Below are 12,527 nucleotides of genomic sequence, written 5' to 3'. Positions count from 1 at the left end.
TAAAGGGTTTATTTTTCTTTTTAAAGTGCTTTAGTCTGATAGTATTTTTATTTGGGTTTAAAAGGTTAGATTGGATTTTTCCTTCCCGGAAAATGATTTTGAGCCGTTTTGAGTCTACAGTTAGGAAGAAAAGGGGGAATCCAGATGTGTGCATCTGGCTTGCAGTGTTTGCTTTTAACCACGAGGGGCGCTGTTGTTGACCTGGAGTCGATTGTTATGGATGGGAGTTATGTTAAACTTTTTGATCATTCTCAGACTTTAAATGATTGATGCCAACTCTCTCACTTGTCTTGGATTGGACATCCTTGTTAATATCCTCCCACACTTTTCTTAAAATCAAACTTTTATATCATAATTCTTTTGGGGGGGGTGCTTGCTTTATGGACTTTTTTTCATAATCTCCCTTCATTTTATATCGATTACTGCCACCTACTACTAATTTAATGGTATGTTCCTTATTCGCTCTGCTGTCAAATGATTGTGTGTGTGGGTTAGGGGGGGGGGGGTGTAGTTATGAATTTATGATCACATGTCAGCATTTCCGGGACATGTCTTTGCATTACAGAGTTAACAGTTGAAGTTCTCCAGCGCTCACTCTATTCTAGTTTTTCATATTGGAACGCTCATTTATGTATTTTTTGGACAAACGTTACTAAAGAATACACTATGAAATGAAAAATTATGTATATATAGGTCAGACTGGGTACTAGATGTATTTTTCGGGGTTAGTTTTTGAATTATATAAGTTGTAGTCAAACCCAAACTAGGAAAAAGTGTGATTTATAATCCGTAAAATGCGTCCAATTGTCATACTTTGGTGAAGGACAAAATGGAATAGTTTTTTAATTCATCAGAAACCAAGAAAAACATTAAAATATATCATATGAACATGAGTCGTTAGCGACTTATAGTGTGGAAAATACGCCAGTTTATCATATTTTGGAGAGGCAAAGGGGAATAAATGTATTCCATCAGGCACAGTTGAGTTGTAAACACGCACTTTGCTTCTCTTATTTCAAGTGAAAGCTCCCAGAAGTTGATGTTTAACACGCGCCGTTTTGTCAGAATTAAAAACAACGTTAAGTCTAAAAGGAACTGGCGTCTCCAAAAAACGTTCCGGGGCCAGCAGACGTGTTGCGGCGCCCCCGCCAAGGTCACGCTCGCCAGGGGAACGGGGAGACGGATTTGTCTTTTCCTGACAGTCCCACCAAAAAAACAACAACTTGGCAACAGACCCTTTATATATTTAGCCTCCTCCGCCATTTTTCCCTTTAAAAAAAATCCCGGGAAGACTAAACGATAACAAGTCACGTCGCTAACGTAGATTAGCATGTGCGCAGCATGTGCCTGACCGCGATAACGCCTTGTTTAATCTCCCCAGATGTGAACCAAAAAGAAGAATGGGCGTGGTGGCGGCAACTTTTGATACCTCTGCTGTTTCACAGCAGGTGAACTTTCTTAGCCTCCATTTTATTGAAACTTTGGGAATTGTTTTTCAGAACGACGGGCTTGGTTTGCTGCCGTGGATGGGCTCAACTGGGGACCGAATGCCTGACACGTATGTTTTACGCTCACTCATAATGTACTCTGGTACCTCTATTTAAGGAAAACTTTGGTTCCAAGATACAAAGAACGATCCAAGTTACAAAATCAAACAAAAATGTATGTCCTTTATATGATTTTATTTGAAATTCTTGTGGTGGAGTTTGTTAACCTATTGGCTATCGTCCAATACTTTACCGGCTTCCCATTGGCTATCGCCCAATACCTGGCCAGCTTCCCATTAGCTACAAGGAAGCTGAGTTAGCGAGGTTAGCATCCTGCAGGCGGACAGGTTAAGTCAGTCCACCCCGAACTCGGAGTGCCCCAAAATGGGAGGCGGCCATTGAGCTAGCCTAGAACCCTTTTTTTGCATCCTGGTCCAGAACCATGGCTAATTAGCTAAGGCTAGTGGTTCCTGAGTTAGGTGCCTTTGTTGATCCCGGTGTTTTATCTTGAATTTTTCTGAGTGTGCATAACATAATTTGGCGTTGTCAAGTTTGTGTTTACGTGCATACATATGTATTGTTGCTGAACTCCCATTAGTAATTCTAATATGGAAAAGATCTGTACTAAAGATCAAGTAGCCAATTATGCTAATTCAATGTAAAATATCCTACTTCTGAGCGAGCAAACCACTTGTAGAATCAAGATAATATTGTAAGTAGAGGTACCAATGTAGACATAATATGCTGTTGGCATGGAATGACGTGCCTTTCTGTTTTTTCCCCCCACCCAAGCTCTCTGCGAAGGCAACTTCACCTGCAAGGAAAACGAGGTGTGCGTCAGGCCCAACGAGTGTCGCTGTCGTCATGGATACTTCGGAGCCAGCTGTGATACAAGTAAGGCAGCGGCGAGTTGTGCCGGATCAGATAAAGACAAAGGAAAAGATTCGCTTAAACGCTAATTACATAGACCAGGGGTGTCAGACTCGGGTTGGTTCTTGGGCCACTTGATTTTACGTGGGCTGGACTATCTTAGATATAAAATTTAGATTTTTTTTAAATGGATTAAAAGAACTGGATTAAAAACCCTGAATATTCAATTTTATAGATCTAAAACAATGTTTATTTGAACTTTTTTATATATATTTTTTGATTTTACAAAATGATTTTTGAACTAAAAAGAGAAAAAAAATATTAAAAAATGACAATTATCGATTTAAAAAGGAGAAAATAAGAAAATTTAATATACATCTATACTCTTCATTTTAATTTGAAAAAATGATTTAAAAATGACCATTATTGATTTAAAAGGGGGAAAATCAAGAATTTTAATATACATCGGGCCATGTTTATTTTTATATATGTTTAGATTTATCATAATTATTTTTGAAATAAAAAATGACAATTATTGATTTAAAAGGGAGAAAATCAGGAAATTTAATAGACATCTATACTCTTCATTTTAATTTGATCCTAAAACAGAAAGTCAGCACTCCTGATTTACTTTCTCGGGCCACTCAATATGATGCTGCGGGCCATATTTAGCCCCCGTGCCGCCACTTTGACACCTGTGACGTAAACAAAGAGTATTTTTTTTCTCTCCCAAAAATGAACCATATAACTTAAAACTCTTCCCTTTCCGCAGAGTGCCCGGCCCAGTTTTGGGGTCCGGACTGCAAGGGCAAATGCAACTGCCACCCCAACGGTCAATGCGACGACCTAACGGGCAAATGTACGTGCCACCACAACCGTTGGGGTCCCAACTGCGAGAACTCCTGCATGTGCCAGAAGGGCAAATGCGACCAGGACTCGGGTTTCTGCACGTGCCACCCGGGTTTTTGGGGTCCCCAGTGCAACAACAACTGCTACTGCAGCGTCAACTCGGCCTGCGACGCCATGACGGGGCGCTGCGCCTGCAGCCCCGGCTGGACGGGGCGCAATTGCGCCACCCAGTGCAACTGCAACAACTCGCCCTGCGAGCAGTTCTCGCAGCGCTGCCTTTGCCGGGAGATGATGTGGGGTCCCAGGTGCGAGCGCTATTGCCAGTGCATCCACGGGAAGTGCAACCCTGCTGACGGCTCGTGTACCTGCACCCCGGGATACCGCGGGAAGTTTTGCAGGGAACCCTGTCCCGCCGGATTCTACGGGCAAAACTGCAGAAACAAGTAAGGAATGCTAACCCTGTTTTCTTGACTCTTGCGTTGCAATCGTACTCGAGTATAAGCCGCCTCAGCCAAACTATGTAAAATGAAGAAAAATGAAAATATATACATTGGAAGGGCGGCAAGGTGGCTAAGTGGTTAGTGTGTCGGCCTCACAGAGGGGGATCTGGGTTTAAATCCAGCTCAGTTCACCTGTGTGGAGTTTGCATGTTATCTACAGGGCTTTGTGGGTTTTCTCTGGGTTTCTTCCCATGTTCAAAAGACATGCAGGACGTGAGCGGACGTTTGATCGCCGGTCTTTTGGTGACAGAGAGTTTATTGTTGAAAGCAGATCTCAAAATTATATTCATGAGAGAGAATTTAATATCTAAGTCATGTTTAACATCTAAGTACTCTTTGATATCTAAGTACTGTTGTATATCTAAGTACTTTTTAATATCTAAGTAGTTTTTAATATCTAAGAAAGAGTTTAATACCTAAGTATTTTTTAATATCTAAGTATTTTTTAATATCTAAGTACTTTTTAATATCTAAGTACTTTTTAATATCTAAGAAAGAGTTTAATACCTGAGTACTGTTTAATATTGAAGTACTGTTTATATCTAAGTACTTTGTAATATCTAAGAAAGTTTAATACCTGAGTACTGTTTAATATCGAAGTACTGTTTTATATCTAAGTACTTTTTAATATCGAAGTATTGTTTTATGTCGAAGTACTGTTTAATATCTACTGTTTAATATCTATGTACTGTGGAAAACAGTAGATATTTAGATATTAAACTCATGAAAACATTTTGAGGGCTGGTTTCTGCAGTACTTCGATATTAAACAGTACTTAGATATTAAACTCTCTCATGAATATAATTTTGAGAGCTGGTTTCAACAGTAAACTCTCACTTGACCGGCGACCAAAAGACTGACGACCAAAAGACTGACGACCAAAAGTCCGAGCACCTGGACCAATCGACTGTCCTTTTTTTTAGATGCGGCCATTGCAAAGGGCAGCAACCGTGCAAGGTGACGGAAGGACGCTGCGTGACCTGCGACAAAGGCTGGAACGGAACGCGTTGCGACCAGCTCTGCTCCAAGGGATTCTTTGGCGACAACTGCCAGGAAGTCTGCCCCACCTGTCGGGACGGACATCATTGCGACCCCATTCAGGGAAAGTGCGCCCACTGTAACCCCGGCTGGATTGGGGACAGGTAAAGAAAAAGCTATTAATACAGTGTTACCTTGAGATACGGCCTTAGTTTATCCTCGGACTGAGCTTGTATGTCAATTTAGAAACACTCCTGCCGATGTTTGGTGGGTAACTTGGGACATTTCATCACAGTGTGCTTAGGAAAATCGTCACTATGCTCACTGGTGAAAAATTAGAGGGAACGTTGCTCACGACTTTATAACGAGTAGCTAACTGTTGTAATACTAGCGTCCGCGGCGCTAACGCCCCGTGACTAATGGCGTTGACCTTGTTGTTCCTTTTTTTCTTTTCTTAGATGTGAAGTGCGTTGCCCCAACGGCACGTACGGCGACAATTGCCAGAACAACTGCAGCCACTGTTTCAACGGCAACTGTCACGGCGTCACGGGAGAGTGCCTCTGCGACCACGGATTTTACGGAATCTAGTAAGTCGGCCTCGCTAAAGTCTTTGCACCTAGACAACTGCGCACATAAAGGCTAAATATGTCAACACTTAGCATCAGATCTCTTCTTAAGTTCACATTTGGTCAATGCTAGTCTTGCCTGCCTGGAAGTGAACTTTGGGGGCCAAAGATAAACCGGACCGGCCCATGTGAGGTCTAGTTGGCTTGTCTGGTTGGTACTCGAACATTTCGTCACTGGACGTTTTGTCACTGGACGTTTTGTCACTGGACGTTTTGTCACCGGGCCGTTTTGTCACCGGACGTTTAGTCACTGGACATTTTCTCACTTGACGTTTCGTCACTGGACGTTTCGTCACTGGACGTTTCGTCACTGGACGTTTCGTCACTGGACGTTTTGTCACTGGACGTTTCGTCACTGGACGTTTCGTCACTGGACGTTTCGTCACTGGACGTTTCGTCACTGGACGTTTCGTCACTGGACGTTTCGTCACTGGACGTTTCGTCACTGGACGTTTCGTCACTGGACGTTTTGTCACTTGACGTTTTGTCACTGGACGTTTCGTCACTGGATGTTTCGTCACTGGACGTTTTGTCACCGGACATTTCGTCCCCCAGACATTTCGTCGCCAGACAGTTGGCCTAACCTTAACCACTATTAAACAAGACAAAGGAAATTCCCATATTCTTTTTATATATAAATGTGGGCGTGTACAAGTACTAAATGTGCTGGTCTTTAAATACACTACAGACGAAACTCTTCCTATTTTGCGATTGTTTTTAAAATAAAAGGCAATAAATACAATTATTTTATCAGAAATGTGCGAATCTGGCGACGAACTGTCCTTGGACGAAATGTCCGGTCACGTTTGACATCCCTATTTTAGACGGAATGCGTCTTTTCTAGCATATTTATAAAAACAGACTCGTGATTAATGCCTAAAAGGGGCTCTAGAAATACATTTTTCTCCAATTCGGGTATTTTATCTCTTGATTTCCATTTCCCAAATATTTAATTTAGTTAAAAACGCTCAAATCTTAACTTGAAGGATTCTAAAATCTTTGTTTTCTCATCCACAGTTGCAACATGACTTGCCAACCCGGACAATACGGAGTCAACTGCAACCGAACGTGTCCCTGCCACGATAAAAACTGCGACCCCGTGTCGGGAGCCTGCTATCTCCGTAAGAAAACACACTTTTTTTCCAACACTGTCCTCAAGCGAACTTGTCTTTTTTTTTTTTTGCCTTCGAGACCAAAAGAACATTTTCTTAAGATGTCCAAAAAAAAAAGCCGTAAGCTTCCTGATCCGACTGTGTCTTAAATGACTAGCACTTGGCTGTACATGTAGTACCAACAAACCATGTGTGTGTGTGTGTGTGTGTGTAGGGCTTCGATATCTTTTCCAGACCGGTCGCTCTCTCCCCGGTGAGCTGCGTTTTTTGGCGTCCAGTCCAACTAAAAGAAAGTTAAACCATGAGTGGACTTTTTATTAACTGGACACGATTCTAGTATTGTCCAGAAAGTCATTTCCACTCAATTTTTGACTGGTTTTAATTTTCTGATTGTAAATAATTGAAACTTGTGAGCGGAAAACCATTCTTGCTACAAGGATTTAGCACTGAATTATTATTTTTTAAAATTAATTGTGGAAAGTAGTTAATTTACTTGTGACAAGTGAGGGATTACTGCTTTTTTATTTTATTTTTTTAATTAATAGCGGAAAATAATCGCAAAGTAGTGAATTCGTAACAAGTGACTAATCGAGGGATTACTGTATTTTTTTGTTTTTTATTATATCAGAAAAAATCGCAAAATGGTGAATTTGCGATAAGTGAAAAGACGTCATCACCGAGGGATTTTTTTTTTTTTAAATTAATTAATAGCGGGGGAAAGCTTGCAAAGTAGTGAATTCGCGATAAGTGAGGGATTACTGTTTTTGTAAAAAAAAAATTATATCGGAACAAAATCGCAAAATAGTGAATTTGGGATAAGTGAAGACGCGATTATTGAGGGATTACTGTATTTTTTAAAGTGTATTTAATATCGGAAAATAATCGCAAAGTAGTGATTTTGCGCTAAGTGAGGGATTACTGTTGTTTTTTTGGGTGAAAAAAAATGCAAATTCCCAATAAGTAAAGACTCAAGGTATTACTGTATTATTTTATTTTGTTTACCTAGGTCTACAATGTCTTCTGTGTCTGTCTTATTACCACAACCAAGGAAATTTCCCGAATACGGGATGAACTATAATTCTAATCTAAGATACACATGTTTAAGTATTCAAATATCCCTTGCATTAAACGGCAACGCTATACATTAGCCTCACCTTAGCATTTTGCAGTTTCAGCATTCATATCAATGGACTTCATCAAGAAAAACCTCATTTTTTGTCACTGTCGATGAGTTAATGATGATGTCATCATATAATATATATATAAATCTATAGATGGTCAGAATTGCTTGTTTTTTTCGCAGAACCCAACCAACGCATGGGCGTAATCGCGGCCGGAACTTTGGTCTCCTTTTTGCTGATTGTTTTGCTCTCCCTGCTGTGTTGCTGCTGCCTCTACCGGCACAAAGATGACCACAAGTAAGTTTTGGGTTCGATTCCCAGAATACCTTTCCTTTTTTTAAAATGGAAGGAGCATTTTTGCTACGTCTCAGGTTAAAAAAAATCATATTAAAGGCTAACGGTGCACAGGGAGCCATGTTGAGGTAGCCAAGTCTAATAAAGAGTCTTTTTTGTATGATTCATTAATATTTCCATGCTGTCATCCATCCATCCATTCCACCACCTCAGATCTAACCCAGACAACTCTTCCAACAGCAAAAAAGCCAAGTGGATCCTGTGTGGCCGATTTAGCCGAATCAGCACTAAACTTCCCCGTATTCCACTGAGGAGGCAGAAACTGCCAAAAGTTGTCGGTAAGCCCCAAAACTCGCTTTCATTTTCAGCCCACGCTGAGCCGCCCGCCCGCCAGTCCGCCAGACATTGCCTGTCTGCTTTTGTTTTGTTTTGCCTTTTTTACATTTTCTATTTTTTTTGCTACTGTGCCTTCTGTGGAATCTTTTGGAGCGTACTGTTTAATGTCTAAGTACTGTTGAAAACAGATCTCAAAATTATATTCATGAGAGTTTAATATCTTAGAGAGAGAGTTTAATATATAAGTACTGTTTATACCTAAGTACTGATTCATATCTAAGTACCGTTTAATTGCTAAGTACTGTTGAAACCAGCTGTCAAAATTATATTCATGAGAGTTTAATCTCGAAATATCTACTGTTTTCAAGATACTTGATTTCAAGATTACTTCCATATCAAACAGTACTCAGATATTAAACAGTACTTAGATATTAAATAGTACTTCAATATTAAACAGTACTTCGATATTAAACACTACTTAGATTTTAAACAGTACTTAGATATTAAACAGTACTTCGATATGAAACAGTACTTCGATATTAAACAGTACTTAGATACTAAACAGTATGTAGATATTAAACAGTACTTAGATACTAAATAGTACTTAGATACTAAACAGTACTTAGATACTAAACAGTACTTAGATATTAAACAGTACTTTCGATATTAAACAGTACTTTCGATATGAAACAGTATTTAGATATTAAATAGTACTTAGACACTAAACAGTACTTCGATACTAAACAATACTTCGATATTAAACAGTACTTCGATTTTAAACAGTATTTAGATATTAAACAGCACTTAAATATTAAACAGTACTTCGATATGAAACAGTACTTCGATATGAAACAGTACTTTGATATGAAACGGTACTTCGATATTAAACAGTACTTCGATATGAAACAGTACTTAGATACTAAACAGTACTCAGATATTAAACAGTACTTCGATATGAAACAGTACTTCGATATGAAACAGTACTTCGATATGAAACAGTACTTCGATTTTAAACAGTACTTCGATTTTAAACAGTATTTAGATATTAAACAGTACTTAGATACTAAATAGTACTTAGATATTAAACAGTACTTAGATACTAAACAGTACTTAGATACTAAATAGTACTTAGATACTAAACAGTACTTAGATACTAAACAGTACTTAGATATTAAACAGTACTTAGATATTAAACAGTACTTAGATATTAAACAGTACTTTCGATATGAAACAGTATTTAGATATTAAATAGTACTTAGACACTAAACAGTACTTCGATACTAAACAATACTTCGATATGAAACAGTACTTCGATTTTAAACAGTATTTAGATATTAAACAGCACTTAAATATTAAACAGTACTTCGATATGAAACAGTACTTCGATATGAAACAGTACTTTGATATGAAACGGTACTTCGATATTAAACAGTACTTCGATATGAAACAGTACTTAGATACTAAACAGTACTCAGATATTAAACAGTACTTCGATATGAAACAGTACTTCGATATGAAACAGTACTTCGATATGAAACAGTACTTCGATTTTAAACAGTACTTCGATTTTAAACAGTATTTAGATATTAAACAGTACTTAGATACTAAATAGTACTTAGATATTAAACAGTACTTAGATACTAAACAGTACTTAGATACTAAATAGTACTTAGATACTAAACAGTACTTAGATACTAAACAGTACTTAGATATTAAACAGTACTTAGATATTAAACAGTACTTAGATATTAAACAGTACTTTCGATATGAAACAGTATTTAGATATTAAATAGTACTTAGACACTAAACAGTACTTCGATACTAAACAATACTTCGATATTAAACAGTACTTCGATTTTAAACAGTATTTAGATATTAAACAGCACTTAAATATTAAACAGTACTTCGATATGAAACAGTACTTCGATATGAAACAGTACTTTGATATGAAACGGTACTTCGATATTAAACAGTACTTCGATATGAAACAGTACTTAGATACTAAACAGTACTCAGATATTAAACAGTACTTCGATATGAAACAGTACTTCGATATGAAACAGTACTTCGATTTTAAACAGTACTTCGATTTTAAACAGTATTTAGATATTAAACAGTACTTAGATACTAAACAGTACTTCGATACTAAACAGTACTTCGATACTAAACAGTTCTTTCGATATGAAACAGTATTTAGATATTAAATAGTACTTCAATATTAAACAGTACTTCGATACTAAACAGTACTTCGATATTTTTCGGCCAAGGCCAATCTGCAACCACCACGTGTCGGTCTCAGCCCCGAAAGCGCCACAACTTCAACCCCCCCCCCCCTTAACGTTGTCCATTCTGTGGCTTCCGTCGTCATCTTGTCTTTCTGGGGGCAAGTGTTAGGAAAAGAGAGACGGACGGGGGGAGGGAGGGAGGGAGCCATGAAAAGCTGCAGTGTTTGCAGGCCCGCGTGGAGGTCTCGTGGTCTGCGACAGATTGCTCTCAGACCGCATTTTGGCATTTTCTTCTATTCCGGGACGTACAAACATGCTGATCTTTTCAACTCTAATGAGCACTTGCCAGTGAGTGCCACTCAGTCCAGCCCCAGAAAAACTTTACTACTTCTTAACAGTTAACATTCATGCTTTCTTTCTGAGGAAGGAACCATAGTTATATCCGGTACCGTATTTTCTCTCGCGCATAGGCCGTATATGTAGCTAAAAATTGAGGGTACGGCTTATATGGGGATAAATTAGACTCGACGTGCACAAAACTGCAAAGGCAAAACGCCATAAGGCAAAATAATGCGACCAATATGGTCATTTATTTCAAAATTGAGACAAGATAAACAGATAAAAGGCTAAAAAACAATTAATTTTGACGTCTATGAATGAAATTCAAGGAAAAAAACATTTTCCTGCATAAAAATGTGAAAAACACATTTGTACTCTCAATTTAAAGCAATATGGAGTTGAAAATTGAGAATCAGGGCCGGCTTATATGCGAGAAATTGTAAAAATTCAACCATTTTAAGGCAATTTTAAGAGTTATTGATCATTGTATTCATGTTGAGGGTAAATCTGGTCGATTAAAAACTAAAATAAAATCTAAGAAAAACATTTCCTGCTTTGTTAAAAAAACAGGACATTTATTTAAAACTGATATTCCATAAAATGCTAAAAACGGAAAGCCATTCTGATTGATTTACTGTTTTTTTTTTTTCTCAAGTCACATGTCACAAAACAGGCAAAAAAAAAAAAACGTTAACCACAGTTTCCTCAAACTAAAAACAGATGTTTTGGATCGTCTCATATCGCCCAAAAAAAGTGGAGGGTGAAAAAAAAATCCTGTTAAAATGCCGAAAACGACACTTTTTTGAGTGCGTTTGCACATTTTAAAGTTCGCCGTCGATTCGGTGGACGGAAAAGTCGAGGTGGTTGTGCCTGGCGTTGGATTCAAACCCAAAAAAAGAGTCTTAAGTGAGTGAGGAGAGAGTTAAAATGTGGTGACCTGATTTTCTTTTTGGGCGTGCGAGCAGCATGTGCTTCTTCCTTAAGTGATCCAGCTGATTATTTCGGCTTCAGTCTGACTCCATGTTGACCTCCTTGTTCTTTCTGTACCCAGACAGACAGGTCGTGTCTTTGTCGTCACTACGCCGGATCTCCGACGGCTTGTTTTTAGGGCGGCTAGCCAAAAAAAGAGAGCCCTTTTTGTACTTTTTTGGCCAAAAAAAAAAGATCTGCTGTTTACAGTTCCATTAAAAATAATGCGCTTTTATAGGCAAATTTAATTCATGAATGGGGTTGACACTATTTTTGTTTTTTTAGGCAATCTGTTCATTTTTGGTCGCTTTCTCTTCCATTTTAGGGTACAGTATTTACTAAATGGTTGAATTTGACAATTTCCCACGTATAAACTCAAAATTAGTAATTTTCAACTACATATTCATGGTTTTAATAGGTAGTACACGTGTTTTTCACGTTTTATGCAAAATATATATATATTTTTTTGAATTTCAGTCATAAATGTTAAAATAAATTTTGTTTAGCGTTTTATCTTTTCTCTATTTTGAAATAAACAATGAATTCATCCATTAATGTTACAGTTCATCCTGTAAAAAGTTTTCTTACTGCAAAACAGAAAATAATCAACAAATAGTATGTAATGTTACTTTCCCGACATCTACTGGTAAAAAAGAGAATAGCAAGTCTTGTGCATACATAAACTTATTCAGTCATCCTTATTTTTATATATATATTTTTTCAAATGCGGCTTATATGCGAAAAAATAATTTTGTACCATTTACTATTGATTTTTTTGCATCTTCCTGGAATACTTTTTGTTAGTTTTCTAGTTGTCACTG

At 37.9% G+C, this 12,527-nt stretch overlaps 1 protein-coding gene across 2 annotated transcripts in view; it reads left to right on the top strand.

Moving 5' to 3' along the window:
• The window catches only part of scarf2 (scavenger receptor class F, member 2), a 29,460-nt gene that overhangs the window by 525 nt on the left and 16,408 nt on the right, over positions 1-12,527 (top strand). For both annotated transcript variants that reach the window (XR_013326083.1, XM_077714982.1), the window contains exons 2-9: positions 1,500-1,558; positions 2,280-2,381; positions 3,130-3,649; positions 4,630-4,848; positions 5,143-5,271; positions 6,328-6,431; positions 7,726-7,840; positions 8,078-8,175. Coding sequence is in view for 1 of the 2 variants with exons in the window: in XM_077714982.1 (XP_077571108.1) it covers positions 1,500-1,558; positions 2,280-2,381; positions 3,130-3,649; positions 4,630-4,848; positions 5,143-5,271; positions 6,328-6,431; positions 7,726-7,840; positions 8,078-8,175 (1,346 nt within the window). In the remaining variant the exon portion in view is untranslated. The remainder of the gene's footprint in view (positions 1-1,499; positions 1,559-2,279; positions 2,382-3,129; positions 3,650-4,629; positions 4,849-5,142; positions 5,272-6,327; positions 6,432-7,725; positions 7,841-8,077; positions 8,176-12,527) is intronic.

This window comes from Stigmatopora nigra, chromosome 4 (genome assembly GCF_051989575.1).
Source record: "Stigmatopora nigra isolate UIUO_SnigA chromosome 4, RoL_Snig_1.1, whole genome shotgun sequence".
Taxonomy (NCBI): domain Eukaryota; kingdom Metazoa; phylum Chordata; class Actinopteri; order Syngnathiformes; family Syngnathidae; genus Stigmatopora; species Stigmatopora nigra.
The sequence above is the reverse complement of the archived record's forward strand: the minus strand, read 5'-3'. Positions and strand labels throughout refer to the sequence as shown.